Source organism: Ammospiza caudacuta, chromosome 3 (assembly GCF_027887145.1).
Source record: "Ammospiza caudacuta isolate bAmmCau1 chromosome 3, bAmmCau1.pri, whole genome shotgun sequence".
Classification (NCBI taxonomy): Eukaryota; Metazoa; Chordata; class Aves; order Passeriformes; family Passerellidae; genus Ammospiza; species Ammospiza caudacuta.
The window spans coordinates 69,013,009-69,033,160 of record NC_080595.1 but is presented as its reverse complement, the minus strand read 5'-3'; the positions used below and the strand labels follow the sequence as shown (position 1 = coordinate 69,033,160).

Sequence of the window (20,152 nt, the reverse complement as noted above, 5' to 3'; positions counted from 1 at the left end):
CCAGCCCCAAGGCTGGATGGAGTGATTTAGGGCCTCACCCAGTTAAGTTTGGCATATCTTCAGGACTGGAGATGACACAGCCCTTCTGGACGACCTGTTTCAGCGATTGTTCTGGGATATTGTGAACAACATTATCTAATTTCCTTTGCTGTAATTTGTGCCTGTTGCTTCTCATCTTTTCCCTGTACCTCTCTGAGAAAATTCTGCCTCTGTGTCCTCTAAAGCTACCCACTAGGCAGACAAAGACACTACCATGGATCTTCCACTTGTCCTTCTCTCTGTTGTACTTGATATGATTCTTGCCTAGGGTGCAGTAACTCCTTGGTTCAGATCTTAGAGAAGCCCACTATTTTGGGAAAGAACTGTGAGTGATATTTAGCAGAAAAGCATAGCCTTAGATTTTACTCCAGTGCTCTCTCCTGTCATGTTACACTGTGACATTTTTCTAGACATTTTTTCCTGGGTAAGATAATGAGTTTTCTGTGAGTAAACCTGGGAAGACTAAGAAAGTACGTTCTGTACCTGTGTATAAAATGCATTTTCTCTAAATAGACACAGCCTTTGCAAACATCCAAGCATATATCCAAGAGGTCAGTGACACTCAGTAAAGGGCTCTGGAGCTACAAGAAACAAAGACAGAAGTTAGCTATTTCTTCCAGCTTTACCAGCTCAGAATGACAAACTCCCCATGTGAGAATTCCTCACTGAAATATATTTCCCCATTTGAAATGTATTTCCCCATTTGAAATGTATAGCTGCATTAATCAGTATAATAGTTTTTTCTAGTAGAACACATGTATATGCATTTCAGTAGAATTCAGCAATGACTGCAGATTGTATCTGATTGTGTAAATGAACTATGCAATTGCTATAATGCTATGAAATTTGATTTTGACCTCACGTCAATGCCATGCATATTCCCAATCCGCACACTAATTGGAGAAAAAAATTACTTGAAATTGTTTATCCTTTATTCTTTTCTTTCCTTCTAAAGAATTTGAGGACACAGGCACAGGGACAGTATATTCTTCTATGCTCGGACTATGCCTCTCACATTAAGGATACTGTTGTTATTAAAAGACAAAAAAACCCCTCTATGATTCCTAATAAACCACATACATGACCACCATTATTTATTACCAGTTTCAAAAGGACAGTTTATGATTTTCACAGTGAGAAATCAGCAGACATCTCATGACTGAAACCACAATTTTGGTCAGTGATCTAATGACATTCAATCTTCTTCACAGCATCATTGGTTGCAAGGTCAGCACTGAATACTGACGTCCCCAGGGTGTTAAGGAAAAACCAGGTCAGACTTTGCAAGTACAGAAACAGCTGAACATCAGCATGGACTTTTAGAAAGGGAAAAACTGAACAGAGAAACTGTGGGCAGTTACAGGTTAAAAATATGATTCTTATGGTCTTCACCTTTTTCTTCCTGGCTCCTCGTAAATAGCTAAGTAGATCCCCTCCTTCCATCAGCTCCAGGATAAGATACTGAGGTTCATTTAACAGACACACACCAAGTAACTTCAGAATGTGGGGATGATCAAATTTGCTAAACAGAAGGAAACAAATGTAAGATGACATATGAGAAATTCAGCTGGTTGATAGCTAACAGAGTGTTTATATCTGCAAGCAATGAATGAGCGGTTTGGCCTTTACAGTCCTGCTTCTATGAACATGATTCAGTAGCTCGGTGCCTGGATTTGCTCAGTCATGGGCAGAGTTCAGGAACATCCTTCCAAAACACAGGCTTACACTGTCTTTGACAGGTGCTCTAATGCATGCACACATATTAAAAAGCACACTTCATCGTATTTCCAGGAAGCAAAGAAAAGTAGCCAAATGGCAATTTCTTCTAGGAATATGATTCATCACCTCTACATGAAAGGTATCTACATGCTTTTAATAAAGTATTTTTACTACTATATTCACATTAGAACTGCTGATTCAGAGAAATACACAAAAGTAAAAGCACAAGGTGCAATATATTATTTTCACAGTTTAGCAGGGGACAGTTTTTCACAGTACATTTGCAAGAGGAAGAAAATACATATGAGTAATACTTCTAAGTATACTAGCAATTGTTTGTGTGTGTGTCTAAAACAGGGATTATCACAAAGCAATCAGTACTCTCAGTACTGCAAGTATTCTTCAAAGAATGAAGAATATTTATTGCCTCTGTCAGTGCCTGTGTTTTTTGAATCACTTCACTTGTGTTAGAAAATGCTTTTCCTCTCTCACACTGCGTGAAAGCACTTGCACAAGCAGTCAGAGAAACTTGACTCTATTGGTAGAATTGATGCTGTCAAATGCAGCAGCGTAAACAAACAAGAGAGGGACATTTTCCTTCTAATCTCTTTCAATTCACCTAATCTCAGGTGTGGGCAAAGACTCTTGCAAAAAGTGTGATTTAGAATTTGACAGTTCCCCCTGGCCCCTAGCACATACCTCTCAATCAGACAAACTTCGGCACTTTCAGGAACAAAAAGAGGGGAAGGAACACCTGGCACTTTCCTCTGCACCCAGTGCAGACCTTTCTCCACTGAACTCTCACGCCTTACTTCCCGAGGGATGGGACAGACACAACAATTTCCTACACGTATTTGCACACAAATGACTCATCAATTACCAACAGAAAATGACTTTTTGAAATAGAAGCAACTCAATTTTCCCTTTGCTGCATACCAATAAAAAGGAACAAATAGTTCTGGCTTAATTGAGCCAACATGTATAACATTAAAAGCCAAATTTTAATGAACATCCAAAAAGGCAAGCATAATAAAAGTTGCACCTACATATCTTGCAACTTGTATCTTATATACCTTATCTATATGTAAGCACTCAGATGCACTTGTTTTTCCTTTCTATCCTTGGTTTAATTTATGAGACCTCACAGATGAACATCAAATGAAATCATTAAACCCTCTATGATGGAATAAAATAATTGTTTTATATTAAAAAATTAAATATTCAAATAATATAAAAGAAATATTATTGTTGTTGTTATTATTGTTATTATTGTTATTATTTTTGTCATTGCTGCTGGTGGTTTTTAGTGACTATGGGGATTATATAATACATAAACTTTTCTACTCTCTTCATTTCTGATTCATTGTATTGGTGTATATATATGGGCTCATGTTAATGTTTACATTTAAATGCAAAAAAAATTCAATTATATACTCCTCCAGGATTCCTGGGTTTGGATTATTATCTGCAACAAGAATTGAGAGAACCTCAGAAATTTTAACTATGGGTTAATATAATTTCTACACAGTACTACACAGGAAAAAATACCTTAACTGTGTTTATGATTGCTAGGTAGACTGAAAATGGATTATGAGGAGCTTATACACAATTCTTACTCTTTATCATTAATTTGCACTGTAATGACATGGTCAAATTTTGATTTTAACAAGCCTTTTACCTCATTCAGTTACAGTGTGTCATAAAAGGCAAAAAATGCAAGATATATTTTTAAGCATGTAACCACAAAAAAAATTGAATGCTGTGAAAATCAGTTTCCAGTTTAATAACTGGAATAAACCAAGTTTTCTGCGCAGAAATTAATCCTTATTTTTTAAAAATTGCCTTTATTTCTGCATGAATAAAATAAAAGTCAAAGAAATGCAAAAGTCCATCTGAAAACTAAACTACACTCTCAGTCTTGTAGTACCAGTTGAAAACTACAGTTGAGCTTGTTTCTAGGGACACTCTAGAAAACAAGATTTCCAGCTGAAACACAAAGCTTGCTATGTGAAATTCTTGCAGTGGTGACAGATGCATAATTTAACACTACCTCAATTGAAGGGGTATGTGGCAGCCCCTAGTGGCACATTTTAAAAAAATATTTTCCACTGAAAATTACAACTTCTAGGCATCAGTTTATTCTGATTTGTTTCCTTCAGTAAAATGGGATAAGTTGAATTCTGACCATTGCCTTTGGCAATTAACTTGGTTTAGGGGAACAAAGATACTGAAATACACCAGTACAATCCCAAATAAATCCATGATATGAGCATATTGAACTTGCAGTCTATGGCTTAAATTTTGCTTGTCAGATTTACAGCTTTAGTTACATAATATTCATCAGTAGTGATTTACTAGTTTGACAGAAACATGAGAAAACCCCAAAAATGCCCCAATAATCTGTTTAGAGGAAAGTGCTACTTTCATTCCCTTGGAAAGCCACCACCAGCTTTGAAGGGTGCCCAGGGACAAAGCTGTCCCTACCTCATTAAGTGTGCCTCCTTCAAGAATTCGCTCTTCTCGTGGTCTGTCGCACCCTTCTTCAAAGTCTGCTCAACGGAAAGCAGAAGTGCAGAAACATTTCATCATCATCACTGTTACTACATAGTGCTTAAGTAAAACCATCAGACATAGATGTGGCCTTAAATACACATTATTTCCCAGAAATCATTACAAGAGATTTGCAAGAAACACTGCAAGAAAACACCCAGATCAGCCCAACACCCATTTCTCAGGCAAAACCTCTGAGACAGATCTCTCTGCCCATCCCATTCTGTTGCAAGAGAACAGATTGTTGTGATTACCTTGACTGCTACTTTGGATTCTCCACTTCCATCTGCCAGGATATCTACTGCAGTCCCTTCATATACCTCTCCAAAGGCACCACTTCCTAAAAATTTGTGTAAGTTGAGTTTGTCCCGAGGGAAAGCTGGCAGTGATTCAATCTCTGCTTGAGAAGGAAGAGTGCTACAAAACAGCAATACTAGTCACTTGTTCATGCCTAAGGATGTCAGAAATTCTATCAAAATTCAAGCGAAACTGGTACTCTTTGCCTCAGCAGGTATATTTAAGGGGAGCTCAGGTGAGGCCTGGATGCTTTGGAAGTTACTGGAAAACAAACACCAGGTCCTCTTCCTTCCATGTGCACTTGTGTTTCTTGCCAGAGTGACATGAAGGATGGGCTGGGGGGGATCCAGGCTGGGCTGTGTGCCAGAGGGGCAGCATGGCAGGGCATCCTTTGGAGCAGACCTGCCCTGCAGCAAACACGCAGCTCCTAACTCCACCTTGAGGTTTCAGGGATCAGTGCCCTGTAAACTGGTCCAGAAAAGACCTCTTTGATGTTTTTGTCCTTAAAATACATTTGCTCTGAGGACCTACCGTATGGCATAGCAGGCATTGGCTAGTCCCACCGTCTCAGCCATCCCCCTGAGTTGAGCTAGTTCTTTATCTTCCTTGATAAACACTATCTGTCCAGGCAAGGCTGGTTTTGTGGATTTCAATCTTTGTTTCCACACTGGAATAGAAAAGGAGATCATTAAGTGTTTCACTCTCAAAGTAAGGTCAAGTTTTTATAAGGATACACACAAGTATTAGAGTTCCTTAAGCACTCCTGTGCTCTCCCTGCAGGTAATCAACAGCAAGAAATGCCTGAAGATGGAGTGAACTTCTATCCTGCCCTTCATACCAAAAATATAATAAGCCATCTCTAGGGCCCCAAAGAATTAGAATATACAAATTCCTCCCAGCTCCCATCCTAGGGAGGGAGCATTTCCCTAAACCTGGAGGCCAATCATTTCCCACCCCCTGAACTGCCTTTCACCAAGGCTTGGCAAACCAAGGGTAAACAAAAACCTCAATCACATACCAAAACCAAATAGCATGACCACAGCCAAACACAGCACAACAACTCCAACCACAGAAGCAACAGCAATGATGGTGCCCATGGACATCATGTTATCTGTTAAAGAGAAAAGGAAACTTGTTCAATTATTGTGTATGAATGCGATGCAATCCTATGCAGCAGAGCACACCTGAGAGAACCCTTCAGCTATGTAAAAGTCTTTCACTGCACAAAGTTCTCTTGTAGGCTCTATGTGGGTGTGTATTTGGTCAGACTAATCCTTCTCCCCCAGACTTGGTCCATTCCTGCGACCTAATGTGTATGCAGAAACAGAAAATGCTGAACTGTTTGACTACTCAAGGTGGGATTTCCAAAAGCACCCACAAAGTGAAAGGCTAACATTCTGGCTGAAGGCAAGAAGTAATTCTGATATTTCTACCCAGTGGATGAGCTTGTCTTTTTTCCAAGAATCACATCATAAAGCAGAGCAGCAGAGCCACAGAGACAAAGTACTATAAATGAGGAGAAGCACCTTTCAGGCCCACTGTTCTGAGCAAAAGAGTCTGGATGAGCACTAGCAGCAGAGGTCACAATAAAAACAATGCCATTTATTACCTATTAGAGACATTATCTTTGCAAGATTATTCTTATTAAAATAGCCAGTCTCTGTTCCTAAATTGGTATGACTATTTAGAATAACAAAACGAGGATTAACAGAATACAGAAGTACATGACATACCTTCACTCAAAATTATATCCATGCTAACATCACTGTGTTCACCAAGTCCCAGCACATTTGCAGCTGCTGCTCTGAACTGGAAAGTTCCTTCCAAGTTCTTGGCCTTCCATGTGCAAATACTGCCACAGGAGCCATTGTAAACCACCTCCCACGTGGACTTCACATTGCTGCTGTTGCCAGACTGTTTCCTGCAGCATGCACAGCACGACACAGGAACGTCATTAATGCCACAAGGGCAGTTTACTGCTTCACCCCCAGCCTATTCTTTGCTTCAGTCTCATGGTTTCACAGCATTTCTCTGCCTGCATAAAAGCTCAATCTGGTCATGGGATTCTGGCTACAGAGAAGAAAATTCTGGCATGCCATTTCAGCTGTGCTAGGAACCAAACATCTTTATCTTGGCATTGGAAATTAAATACTAGAACACTTTACACATGAAAAACTGTTCAATATATGTCTGATTCACCTGTTTCAGTATATGCCTCGCAGTCAAGATTTAAAAATGTTCTTATTTAGCTTTATGGCAAAAAAAACAAAAACAAAAACAAATCTACTGTGCTAGAGCTTTTTTCCCTTCCAGACCCAGAGTAATTCAGTGTCTCTTGTGCATCAGGTTTCACAAGCTAAATGGGAAGCAAGTCATTGGCAGTGGAGATACCATTCTTTAGCTAACCACTTTCCCATAGTATCTGCTGACTGCTGGGTGTTTTTCTTCCTTTCCCCATTGGACTGAGATTGATTGCTCACAATAAATTCAGAGCTGATTATTCACCAACCAAAAGAAGACCACATACTTAAAGTTGAAAGGCCATATCTGAAATATCATTTCATGTCACACAACACCGTAATACATCATGTGAAATGACCTTCATGAGCGAGTCACTCATTCTCCCAACACACTTTAATGAAGAAAAAAGGCCAAACACTTCTAAACCAGAAAGACATGGGAAAACTCACACCCTTATGTGCGTACATGTTGCCACTATAGCTATATGAAAAACAGAGGTTGATTAAAAGGGTTAGGCAAACATTTTCTAGAATGCCATGCAAGTAGCCTAACATTTTTCTACCTGGTGGGAAATTCAGTCAAAACCATCAGCCTGTGTACATTCAAAACTGCAAGAGAAAAGTTGACTACATTAAAAGACCACCTCAGTGAAGCATTATGACTCCAGACATAAATAAGAAGCTGGAGTTTGGAGCAGCTAATGCACAGCCCTGGCACAGACCAAGGGACTGACTTTTCCTTAGCCATCTGCAGCAAATCAGGTACAGAATATCTCCTGGCATATCAAAATTATTGTTTTCCCAGAGCATGCAGGTCAGTGCTCCTGCATGCTCATGGAACTGTAGGAAGCTTACAGCACCAGGAAAATATGTCTGGGTGAAAACTTATATAAGTAAAGCATTTCCAGCTGAGAGTGCTGTCAGTGCTTAACTTTCATAAGCACAGAGAAAGAAATAATGGCTGAGTTTAGAAAATTGCTGCCCTCCATCAGTAATGACTTCAAACAATCACTGGAATATTTCAGAAGATAGATTCTCCTAGTTTTAAAATAATGCATTACTTAAACTTTGCACTGACTGCTTTAAAGGAATCTCTCCAGAGTCATGGTCAAAAAATTAGAAATTCAAAGTCACTGCCTACAGCAATATACTCTAACCTGCCCAATCAGCCCTTCCAATGCCAGTGCAGGAATAAGAGTGAGCTGGCACTCTATTGTGACATCAGTAGCCCAGGCAATTGGAATTTGATCACAGAGCACTTTAAAAATTATGCAGTCATCCCACATGGGTGGGAATACTTTCTTTCTGGCAATATTCTTTCAGTCCTCTGAACACTAATATATTTATACATATATATCAGCCAAAAATACATACTACATGTAAGATTTGTGATTTGAAATTCTCTCCAAATCCTCTAGTTCCCTGACATAGATCTAATTATATAATTCTATTTCAAGATTACTCTGAAAATGTTGTTCTGTGTTTTCCAGAAATTCTGGAAATTATGGGTTCTTGGTTTATCTAAGAAAGAGATCCCAATGGGAAGAGCCTTTCTGATCATATACATTTCATTCTTCCCATCAGAGGAAACCTGAAAAGCCCAGCACACCCAGATTTGTTCTGGGCTGTTACCTATGGGAAGAGTGCCTCATGCATTGCTTACCTGCCCTCTAAGATGTAGTATATCAGTTTGCTTCCATTGTCATCAGCCTTTTCCCACTGTAGAGAGTTTTTGGAGTCTTCGGCTCTTTTAGGAACTCCTGGCTTACTAGGAACACCAGCTTAAGCCAAACAGGGAAGAAACAGAATCCTTAAAATGTGTTTGTAGCATGACAAAGGGCCAACAGGCACAGAGAAAAATCTGATGCACACATGAGTGTTTAGACATACAAAAGGAAAGAGGGTCTATATTAATAATCTTCAGAGAGAATGAATTCTTGGCCTTCTCTTTGTGATAGATGAGTTCTAAAATTTTTACCCACGTGTAAATTTTTACCCAAATTTTTTACCAGTAATAAGTTCACTTGCATTACAGACAGTTCATTTCAGTTCCCCTCACTCTTTCCTCTGCTCCACTTGGAAATGAATCTCATTTCTTTCCCCCTATTACATCTTAATGTATGGTATTGTGTTATTCATTTTTCAAACAAAGAGAACTATTGGGTCTTAGTATAAGAAAATTCCCTGCTAAATTTTTGAAAATATTATGTTTAATGTTCACATCCTGTAAAGTCTTAACATCTTGTTATGCGTTAAGTGCTTACCTGTAGTTTTAAAGCTTGTGGAAGAGGAAGTGCTTTTCACTCCTGTGACATAAACTACTGTGACTCTTACTAAGTAGTTGGTCCAAGGAAGAGTTCCTGTGAGGTTGCATTTGTAAACAAGATTTCCTGTGCATGTAGTGTTCACAGGAGAAAACCAGTCACTTTTTGTTGGCCACTAGAGAAATAAAATATCATTATGGTCAACTTTCTGCTGAAAGTGTGTCACAGTTCTATTCCTGGGTAGATCAACTACTTTGCCACCTCTTAATATCATAGTGGAAATATGACGCAGGTGCTCTTTCAACCATGGGACTCTGTCCTCTCAGAGACCAAGGACACAAACCCTAATTTTCTTCTTTCTTTTCAGGAGACCTACAAGTCTTGGCAGTAACAAAGAATAACAGATTAAGTGCCTGCTTTACACAGCCAAAAGGAGCCTTCCCCTTTTATTTCTGGATCATCGTGCCCATGAGTTCAGCTTGCCATGATGCAATTGAAAGGAGGTGGTGGGTTAGTGGAATTGTGATGTGGCATTTATTTTAGGGCAGGAAAATGTTTGGTGTAGGTCTATTGAATCTGATTCTCTATAGTAAAGAATCTGCATGATCCAGTTTAGGACAAGAATTTTTCTGCATCCAGTGGTTCACATGTTGAAGTCTGAATTTTCCATGCATGCTGCTCTCACTGCAGCCCTTACTCCTTACTTCTTGGACCTGGTCTTCTCTCTGGCATTTTCTCCTCACCTCTGTCACAGGAAGACAAATCCAGATACTAGGTTGTAGTTAATATTTACTGCTGAGAAACCTTTTCTTCTTTTTCTTGTGCAGGGCAGACATAGGATTTGCAACTGCAAACCCAGTTGGGGCAGGGCAGTGAGGAAACAGGGATAGAACTGCTGAAACAGGAGACTCAGAAGGAATTCTGGTGAGGTCATCCAGGATGTCCTTTGGCACTGTGGAGCACTAAATGCTACAGCTGCACTGCTCCTTGTTCCTGGCAAATGCTGACTCCATCCTGCCCCTGCTGAGCAGCTAAGACTGACATCACCATGCCCAAATTATCCACTGAGACTCTTCATGTACATCCTGCCACCCACCCTGTCCTGCTTACCAGAGCAGAGTAGGTCAAATTTTGTCTGATCTGAAAACAAACTCCACCCCAAAACTTAGAGGTGTTTTTACCTTATGCAGCTCAAACCAGAAGTTGTTTTCACTGATGTGCAGAGGAGCTCTCCATTCTAGCTGGAAACTGGTGTTTCTGGGGACTATGTTGATAGGTGCAGCTGGAGTCTCAAATGTTTTTGCAATGACAGGGGCACTTTCAGAAAACCAGTTCTCATCAGGATGGAAAGCAAGAACCTAGTAAGGCAATGGATGAACTGTACAATACCAGAGCAGCTGGAAAGGCAGCTTTGCTTTAGCAGAACCAAGTGTTTGGCAGACCGACGTTTCAAACAAGAGAGTATTCAGGCAATAGAGATTAAGGTGTAGAGAGATTCTGCCCCTCATAGCTGCAAGGTTATATACCTTCAGGCTGAAAGTTCATGTCCAGGAGTACCCTTCCTCAGAGACTCTTCTTAGCTTCTCATCTCAGATTTCTACCAATTCCCTTCTCTTTCTAGATCTTTCTTAAGTGCCACACAATCTTACACAGCTGTGCAGATGTCACATCACATATTAGGCAGTGTTTTAGAACCACAGAAATTCAAAGTCAAGAAGTGCCCTAGCACATTGCTTTTCACTAAGCCACAGGCAAATATGACCAGTTAGGTGTGCATACTTGCATATACACATACAGGTATTTAGGTATGTGTGTGTATATATATTTTCCATTATATTATCCAAATCATTTACAAAAGCCTAAAATCAAATTAGGACCTACAGATCCCCTCCTGCCATCATCTGAATGTTCTCCCAACTGTGTAAATCACTCTATTTGTGATACCCTGTGCACATTCTGCAGACAACATGTTTACTTCTGAAAATGTCACTCTGATCATAGACCTGCTGTCCAGATTTACTATATTTTTTAGCCTTCATCTGTAAAGGGAGAAGCAGCAAATTTTGTTCTTATGAATCCACATTGCATACTTTTATTTGTCTCCTTTGCAGAAGAGAAGTCTAAAGATTTGCAGGTTGAACAGACCATTAAAACTACTTGCAATGATACCTTGAAGGAATTATTTGTTCCAGGTTGGAGCCTACTGACAGACCAGGCAAGCATCTCATTTGAAAATTCACTTTTTCGCAGTGGTGTCGCTGGGACAGGAGGCAACAAATTGACAGAGATCTGATAGCGGATGAATTCAAGAGGTCCATTTGGCTTCAGAGGTTCACTCCAGGATATGTTGATGGTGGTGTCAGACAAAACTAATATTTTAATAGTGCTAACTGCCTCTGGTACTGAAACAGAAAGAAAAATTAATCTCCCTTTTAGAGTAGTCAAGAAACGTCACCAAGGAAAGAAAAGAAGGATGTAAGTGTATTAATATAATTCATTCACAGGACTGAAACTCTACACATGTAAAACTCATATTCTGGTATTGTCAGTCAGCTGAAGACAAGTTCAAAATATTTTGAGGGACTTTTAGTATTTTCTTGGCTATCCCAATACAGATAAAAAACCCACAAAAACCTGAACACCAGGAAAACCCACCCACACACATATATAATATATATATATATATATGTATGTACATATATGTACACTTCTACATCTATAGTCATATTACTGGATTCCTACTCCTTCTTAACTTCCTAATCAAGGTCTCAGATGTGAGTTTAATACGATGTTTACTTGAATATGCACACACTCACAAAGAAAAAAGACACAAAAACTGTGCACTACTCTGATTGGAAAGTCTTTTCTTGAATGGAAACTTATGAGGGAATAAAATCCATTATTTCACATAATTTAAAAATTTTTCTCAGAAACAGAGTCTGGCTGAGCTGTGTAAGGGAGAAATTGGGTTGCTGGTCAGATGTCCATACCAGCTAGTTACTCACTAATTGTTCTGGAAAAATCAACCCTTGCTTTGAAGCTTTAAGATCACAGACTTTGTAATGGTATAAGGTATGTCCCTGATCTGTATAAAAAATTCTTTATTTCCTATTGAGCTGTCCAGAGAGGTAAAAAGTTAACAAGTCATTACACTATTTATGTTCCCACATCAAAATGATGAGTCCATATGTTTTATTTCATATCCTAGTAGCTAGACCAGAGATTATTTAATGAAATATACAGAAACTAGACTAGGAAAGGACAAATTTTTATTTGTCTAGCTAAAACATATGTGGAGTAAGAGTGACACTCTGTGGCAGGAGCAATGCATTGTCTTCCTCTTTTTTTCATTCCCTCTACCTTGCTATTTGATGGAAAGCACAAATTATTCCAAGCTTCTTTCACTTCATTAGAGAATTGAGAAAAAGTCATTGAGGGAATTCACACAGCTTCAGAGGTGTTAAATAGTGTACACACTTCAAGAGGCTCTAGCAGCATCTGATTACAATTTAAACTGGCAGTTACATTCATGAAATTGAGAACATAAGTGTCAGGACACATATACCTTCTATTTACAGCTGGCTGGAAGTTTTTCAACAAATTTGAAAAGCTCTGAATGCTGATACAAATATCTATTCAAAATACTCAGGGTTTGTAAGCTGGGGTGGGGGGAGGGTATTTTGTTGGTTGCTTTGCTTTTTGTCTAAGACTTGATTTTCATCCAGATTTTTTATTTTGTCCCAACTAGAGAAACCTGTTCTGAGTTTCAGATTTCATTTTAACATGAGACTAAAAAATTCCATTTGAGTGGAGCAATCCAGTCTCCTATTTTATAATCTACCTTTATGTTTCATCACTGAAGGGCTGTACATTGCTGCAGCATAGAAGAGTTTCCCATACAAAAAATAATTGTGTCAATTCTTTCCACATCCAAATAATATATAATGTTATTAAATCTATGTATCACACAAATTTTATATTACAGGTGTGGAATCCCATGCAAAAAATTGAAATCAACTGATAGAAGGCTAGAATTGTTGGGTGTTTGGGGGTGTTTGTTTGTTTTACTCCATAGGAAGATTGAATCTTCAAGGTTGGAAGAGACCTTCCAGATCATTAAGCCCAACTGTCAACCAGAACTACCACTGTAACCACTAAACCACATCACCCAACACCAGGTGCCTCTTAAAAACCTCCAGGGATGGTGACTCCACCACCACTCCCTGGGAAACATATTCCAGTGCCTGACCACCTGAAAGTGTAAGCATTTTTTCTGATATCTAATCTGAATCTCTCATCTCAGATAAAGGCCATTGCCTCCAGTCCTCTCACTGCAGGCAAGGTAGAAGAGACCAGCTCACAATATCCAGAGATCCACATAGGGTGGGAGCAGATTTGCTTGATGGTGCAGATGCTAAGGGATCTGATGTTAAGAGAAAAATACCCAGGACAGTTGAACTAGAGAACTGTGGAAGTGCAGCATGCCTGGATTCTATGAGAAGGGTGATAATATGCCTGCACCTCTTGTTTCACTTCCATTTGAAAGATGAAAAGAAGCTCACCTTAAACAGAGGGTTTTTAAGGGGAAAATTGTGACTGCTCCCAGGATAAAAAACAGGGAATGATCTGTGCATAAGAGAAGCCAGGGCGGCTCACAGGTGATGCTTTCCTCTGGACAATGGTGGCAAAAAGAGAGGCTGATTATTCTCTGAATGAACCCTTAAAGAAACCTTTAAAGAGTGTATCCCTAAGGAAAAAGAAAGGCAATCAGGACTCCTGGCATGTACTTGTTGCCAGGTGTTCTGGATAAAATATTTTCTTGGGCACAGTTGATTGCTGGGGAAAGAGACATTGAGGAAAGTAAGAAAAACGTAGTGGTGGCCGTCCATACTTTAATTCCAGTTATTCTATCAACTTCTGAAGCAGCCAAAATCCACAGAGAGGTAAAAAGAGGTAAAGAAAAACATTAGGAGTCCAGCTGTGGCTCCCTCACTGCATGTCACAGCAATGTCCACTTGCACAGCTGCACAGCACAGCTCAGTGCCAGCCAAGGCCAGCCCTGATGCAGCCAGGCTAAGGGAGCCAGTGCCCAAGGGCTCTGTGCCTCTCAGTTTCACTCCCTTACCCTCTCTAAAAAAAAGAACCGCTCCAACTCTGCAGAACAAAACCCAGGCAAGAAAACTAATGAAGATGGGGGCCACAGCATTCCCACATCCCAGTGAGTTGCACACCAAGCATCCCTAGGTACCACCTCTACAGTCTTTCAGCAAAACACAGATATACTGTAGACTTGGCTATAATTCTGACTTGCTGACTTAGGAATTAAGAGAGGTGCCTGATGGCTCTGCAAATGAAGAGTTTATGTGGATCCAGCTGACACTGGCTGCTGACACCAGGCACAACAGAGCAAAACTGACACAACAGAAGAGCAAGCACTATATGCACCATGGGGCACAGCTACCCCTCATAATGGTTTTCTTTCCATGTTTTCAGCAAGGGACTTCAGCAAAAACACAGAGAAATGTATCGGCAGAGGAGAACAAAGACAGCTCCTCACAAAGACAAATGTGCATGTGCAGAATTGCACATGCAAAGCAAGAAAAAATGCTGAGCAAGGTAACTCTATTGGGCTAGGCTGCAACACATGCAAACACATAACATGAAATTTTTGCATATCCTTCTCATTCTGGAAAATGTCAAGAGCTTCAAGAAAACTGGCACAGCAGCTGCCCCACAGCTGCAAACAGGTAGGGTGAAGCAGGATATGAGTAGAATCATCTTCCTGCCCTAACTGAGGTATTTACAAGCACAGGAGACATCCAGCTCAGACTGTAGTATTCCCAAAGAACAAGGACTGAAAGAACACATCAAAATTCTTCAAATCAACTGAAAATGAGCTGTTTTCATTCAGGCCAAAAGTAAAAATGAAGTGTTGCCTTTTCAGCCTGGTTCACAACAAAACAAATCGGCATTACCCTTAGAAACAGCAATCATGAGAGTGACATCAAGTCAAGGGAAAAAATCTTAATGCTGAATGAATACCTAAAACAGATATTTAAATATACATAATCACACCTACATTCAAACACAACGTACTTAAAGATGTGGTTCAAGGCAGAAACTGCAACTGTTTAGCCACTTTTAACCATAATTTATCTTTCCTCAGGAAGCAAATAAGCCAAAACATTGAAGAATACATACAAATGTATTGAATGAATCTTACAAATTCATCAAGCCTGTTTGTCAAAACCTTGTGAAGATCTACCCAGGTTATATTTTAATCAGACTGTTTGTCTGCTTTCTGATTTACAGCCTAAACCTGTGTACATCTTCCTCTGAGATGAGAACTCAGCTCAAATTCAGAATAAAATATGAAACAAACCTCCATACAGAGTTGTTCCAACTGTGCCTTCTCCCACAGGCAGCACTTCCTCTTCTGAATAGTAGTTTTTCACTGCAACTTGTATGGCATAACTTGAAAATGGCTGTAGGTTCTCTAAGACAGCAATAGGACTCTGATATTCCTGTAAGCCCAAATCAGATAATAAACATGCATTCTTAGAAAAGAGAGTCATATGTCAACCCAATCATCTGCCAATGAAATGTGTGCTTAAAAAGTAATACAGTGGTGTTTTTGCATTGTAAAACACTTTAGTGTTTAAAAAAAGAATGTTTGAATCACAGTTTCCTACAGAAAAGAAAGTACATACCAAAAAACAAGACAAAAAGCAGGGGGCTCTTGCACAAAGGAAAAACTAAGGTATCTACCACTTTCCAAATACCATAGAGAAAGGACAATTACTGTTGGGATGTAGAAATGGTAAAACTCGCTGACAGAAAGCCACAGAATGGTTCATAAAGTCACTAGAAGTGAATGTCACATTCCCTGTTTATAGATGGTATCACATGCATTTCTGTGTGAAGTAGCCATACCAATGTTTTTTGCTGTGGAGCAGACAAACATTGCCTTGAGTTCCTGCAGATGTTTGTAATTTGTCTGGAAAATACCAGGTATGTCGGTGTAGGCTGGGATATGCCAGGGCAGAGCTGCTGTGGTGTGACAGATGGCAAGCTTAATGTAAAGCTGGTGTTGGTCGTAGCAAGGATAGTAGGCTTCTCAGTGTCTGGCAAGAGAATCAGGCATCTTTTATCTAGGAAAGACATTAAAAGATTAAAAATTAAAATTATGGCTGTACCCACCCAAACTTGCATGGGATTCTACCATCATTCGGATGAGAAAGCACAACTACAAAGTATTCTTTCTGCTCTCACAAAGAGAAACAGAAGAAAATTCTGCCTGAAACAATTTTATTTGATTCATGGGTACAAAAATACTGGTCTTCAGAGAAACGCTTGTTTATCTTTGACAAGATACAATTTAATAAAAAATTTAGGTCCTTCTTGAAGTAGAAGATGTAGTTTGTACAATTTGCTACATCTTTGTCAGGGCAGTACACATTGATGAGCCCAAACTTGCCTGTAATGGAAAAGACAGTTATGCTGCATAGACATTGCCTTCTCTAGCAATTAAATGTTATCTGCTTTTTCTTCCAAACAGTTTTCCATGTGTAATGTAACAACAGATAATGAGAGACAAATGTGGGAGGTGGAAAAGGAGTCTGGAGGGAGAAAACAGTAGAAAACGACAATGACAGTTACTGAAAAGTAACAAAAGAAAATTGGTGTTCTTTCTAGAACAACATAAAAATATATTAAATGGATTTCCTGCTAAGAAGGAAGAAATTTAGGCATGTGCACAGGAAAGAAGGTACAAGGACCTGTTCTTGCCCTTAGGCCACGACAACTGACCTCATACTTAACATCTTTTCTCCCAAAGTGAACAACCCTGCCACTGCTACCAAAGTCAGGTTCATGCATATTCCTCCAAATGTTTTTGCAGCTGTCAATGCAAATTAGAAAATCTCCGTGGGGATCTCTGGATAGGAATAATCCATTTGGACTGAAATTTGGTTCTTCCCTTTCTGCACCAGCCAAGCCTGGGGCTCTTGCAGGAAACCCTGTCCCTGGGGATAGGGATTGGCACATTCTGTACCAGGGCCAAACCAGGCTCCTACATCAAAGCCAAGCCCACACAGATCTCATGAGAACAAACATGCCCAGAGTGCTGGCAAGAATAGCCTGAGCATTGGTCAGAGCAGCCACAGGCAGGCATGACTGTACCAGCTACTCAAAAGAATGTGAAATTTTTTTATAACAAAGAAGTTAATCTTGTTAAAATATTCATTTGTATATTTGCCAGGTTTTTTATGTAAAATTGGAGTTCAATAATTATTTTGAATATATTCATCATGCTAGTAGATGTTCTATACCTCTGCATTTATAAATATAATCCCTATAGGTATCATGAATCCTAATTGTCTATTAAAACTAATGTTTTATTTATTTCATTATCATTCTACAATGGTTTGTTTAAAATATCAGGAGTTCTAAGTGATGCCTGGGTCTGCTATAATGTAACCTGTAGTTGTCTCTTGGGTACTTCATTATAAGTCGCTTTAATAAGCAGAGTTCTTAACTCTTTATCTTTGAAAGGACAGACCTTCATTTTAGTTTTAGATATTCGTGACCAAACTCAGAAATCTGTGTCACAACAGGCATCACTATCAAACTCTGGCTACAACACTGTGGAACATATTTTCTCTTTTTCTGTGCTGTAATGTGCACCACCTTTTCTAAATCTCCATGTCTGACACAACTTTGAAAATAGGCATAGTTTGGCATTAACAAAGAGATGAAATATTCATCATCATGACCTTCCATTGTATTCAACACAAGGCCAGTCCTTATATTCATCATTTTTAAAAACTCCAAACTGTTTCTGTGTAGAAGGTATCTGAATCCATGAAGCATACTTTACATAAATACACATCTGCAACTTAAACACATGCTCTGATAGAAACTGGTGACATTCACAAAAGAACCCAAATCCCATTTACCTGGATATGATTGTGCTGCTGAGCTGTAAGCTAAGATTTTCAGCGTGTGGTTTGCTCTCTTGTGAAGAAAATGTCTTCTGCTTTCCTTATCTGCTAGCCAAATTTCAGTGTACTCCTTTGTTTCAGCAGTCCAGTATATAAATTTCTTATCTGCAGTCAAGCTGCCAATTTTATTACCTGTAGGAAAACATTGCATAAATAAGTTTTATAGTCAACCCTGAGCAGATGATTTTACAAGAGCAGAAGGGTACGTGTTTTCACAGTGAGTCAATACAGCCATTTTGGCCACACTGTATCCCCACTGACCTCCTCTTGACAAGAGATTTCTGATATTTCCCAGCAGATCTCATGATGCTGAGACACTGCTATTCCAGTTTACAGGTGTAGATTTGAAGGTGTTTAATTACCCATAATTATGAGAACTGCTATTCAAGAAATGAAACACGAAAGCAAGATCTGTCTAAAGAAACTTTGCTCTTTTTTCCAAGATGAAAACCACCATGATCTGCCATCTCTCAGGAACAGCTAAGACAGCTCTTCTGGTAGCAGAGCAGCTTTACCAGCACACCTCCAGAACTGAGCAACCAAGAGTAAATGTTATTATCACAAGAAGTGAAACACGGATAGTTTGTCATACAAGATGAATTATCTACCTGCGTGAAGTACCTTCCCCACATGATGAAGTCTGCAATGCCATTCTCAGGCATGAGGTGTTACTGTATCTTTTCATTGAGATTAACTGCAATAGATATAACTAACACAAAACCCTAGCAAAATAATGTGTTAATATTCTAAATGAAATCTATAGACAAGTAGCACTTGAGGCTGTAGCATTTCTTTTACATTTTACTAGAATACACACTTGCATCAGTAAATATCTTCACACTGCTCTTCTAGTTTGTATGAATAAAGTTTACAACTGGAAACACAGAACACAAACATTTGACTATAGATCAATCAGTTCCATAATCAGTGCTTCATGGATGCTATTTCCTGAAATGAAAGTTGTTTGAATTAAGAGACAGCAAGAATCACAAACTACCTAGAAAAATAAAAGACACTCAGACCTTGAATATTCGGTATTTTGATAGTTCTCCAGCAGTGGCAACCCTCCACATCTGAGGCCCATATTTCATCTCTTCCTCTGATGAAAAGCAGCTGGGGATTTTTGGAGTCAGACAGATCTATGCTGATAGGCCTTCCCAGCTCTGCTTCTGTGACATTACAGGTGCAGTAGCTCCTCATCTGTTTTTCTACCAATCCATGTGCCAGGATGTGGTGCACGGTGTTGTTCAGAATATCATAATAAAACACGTGGCTGCCGTTATCAAACTCTTCCAGCCAGTACAAGCGGCTACCAAAGAAAATGCATTGCTTTCAGTAGGAAAACTTCAACCTGACCAAGCTAAATGTAATGCTAGTCTGACACAACAACTGGTTATTCTGGATAAAATGGTTACTGTAAAAAAAATGTTATTTGTGCTGCATTACACATATAGAAGTACCTATCAATATTTAAGCATCATTTAAAATTGTTACTCAAACACTAACATTTTTTTGAAATTAGGTATGTCCAAGCTCAACTAGCAGTACTTAAGTGGCACTACATTTAAAAATTTCTGAGATTTACATAATGCCAAAACTCATCCTCTATAAAAAGTCCTTTTCGGTCCTTAACAGTTCAAGTTTTAGTGAAAATCATGTCTAAAATTTGCTCTTAAAAACGTTATTACTAGTATGTACCTTACCTTAAGAAAGGATATGACAACAGAGATGATACAGTTGAATTACTTTTGCTGAGCTGCTTGTTCAAGGCTTGTAGATATTTTTTCTTGAGCTCAAGATCAATAAAAAATATTCGAGTTTCATTCTGTGGTGTTTTCAGGGCAACAAAGAGATGCCTTGCAATCCAATCAACTGTGATGGCAGTGACATTGTGAAGATGTGCATCTCTGAAAAACTTAAGAAAAAAATTTAAAAGCACAGAATTGTTCAACCTGATGTGAACACATTATGAAAACCAATTTGTTTCTGAAAGAAAATGTCTACTTGGGAAGTAGAAGTCAAAATGCAAAGATGTGTCGTG

General features: G+C 39.1%; 1 protein-coding gene across 1 annotated transcript in view; it reads right to left on the bottom strand.

Moving 5' to 3' along the window:
• The window catches only part of ROS1 (ROS proto-oncogene 1, receptor tyrosine kinase), a 67,947-nt gene that overhangs the window by 16,962 nt on the left and 30,833 nt on the right, over positions 1–20,152 (bottom strand). Inside the window, exons 25-40 of the mRNA XM_058802191.1 lie at positions 19,815–20,026; positions 19,134–19,420; positions 18,067–18,243; positions 16,043–16,260; positions 15,492–15,633; positions 11,279–11,511; positions 10,291–10,467; positions 9,110–9,284; positions 8,509–8,626; positions 6,339–6,526; positions 5,624–5,716; positions 5,137–5,272; positions 4,563–4,725; positions 4,243–4,307; positions 1,432–1,561; positions 523–620 (exon numbers count right to left, since the gene is read on the bottom strand). Of these exons, the coding sequence (XP_058658174.1) occupies positions 523–620; positions 1,432–1,561; positions 4,243–4,307; positions 4,563–4,725; positions 5,137–5,272; positions 5,624–5,716; positions 6,339–6,526; positions 8,509–8,626; positions 9,110–9,284; positions 10,291–10,467; positions 11,279–11,511; positions 15,492–15,633; positions 16,043–16,260; positions 18,067–18,243; positions 19,134–19,420; positions 19,815–20,026 (2,612 nt within the window). The remainder of the gene's footprint in view (positions 1–522; positions 621–1,431; positions 1,562–4,242; positions 4,308–4,562; positions 4,726–5,136; positions 5,273–5,623; positions 5,717–6,338; positions 6,527–8,508; positions 8,627–9,109; positions 9,285–10,290; positions 10,468–11,278; positions 11,512–15,491; positions 15,634–16,042; positions 16,261–18,066; positions 18,244–19,133; positions 19,421–19,814; positions 20,027–20,152) is intronic.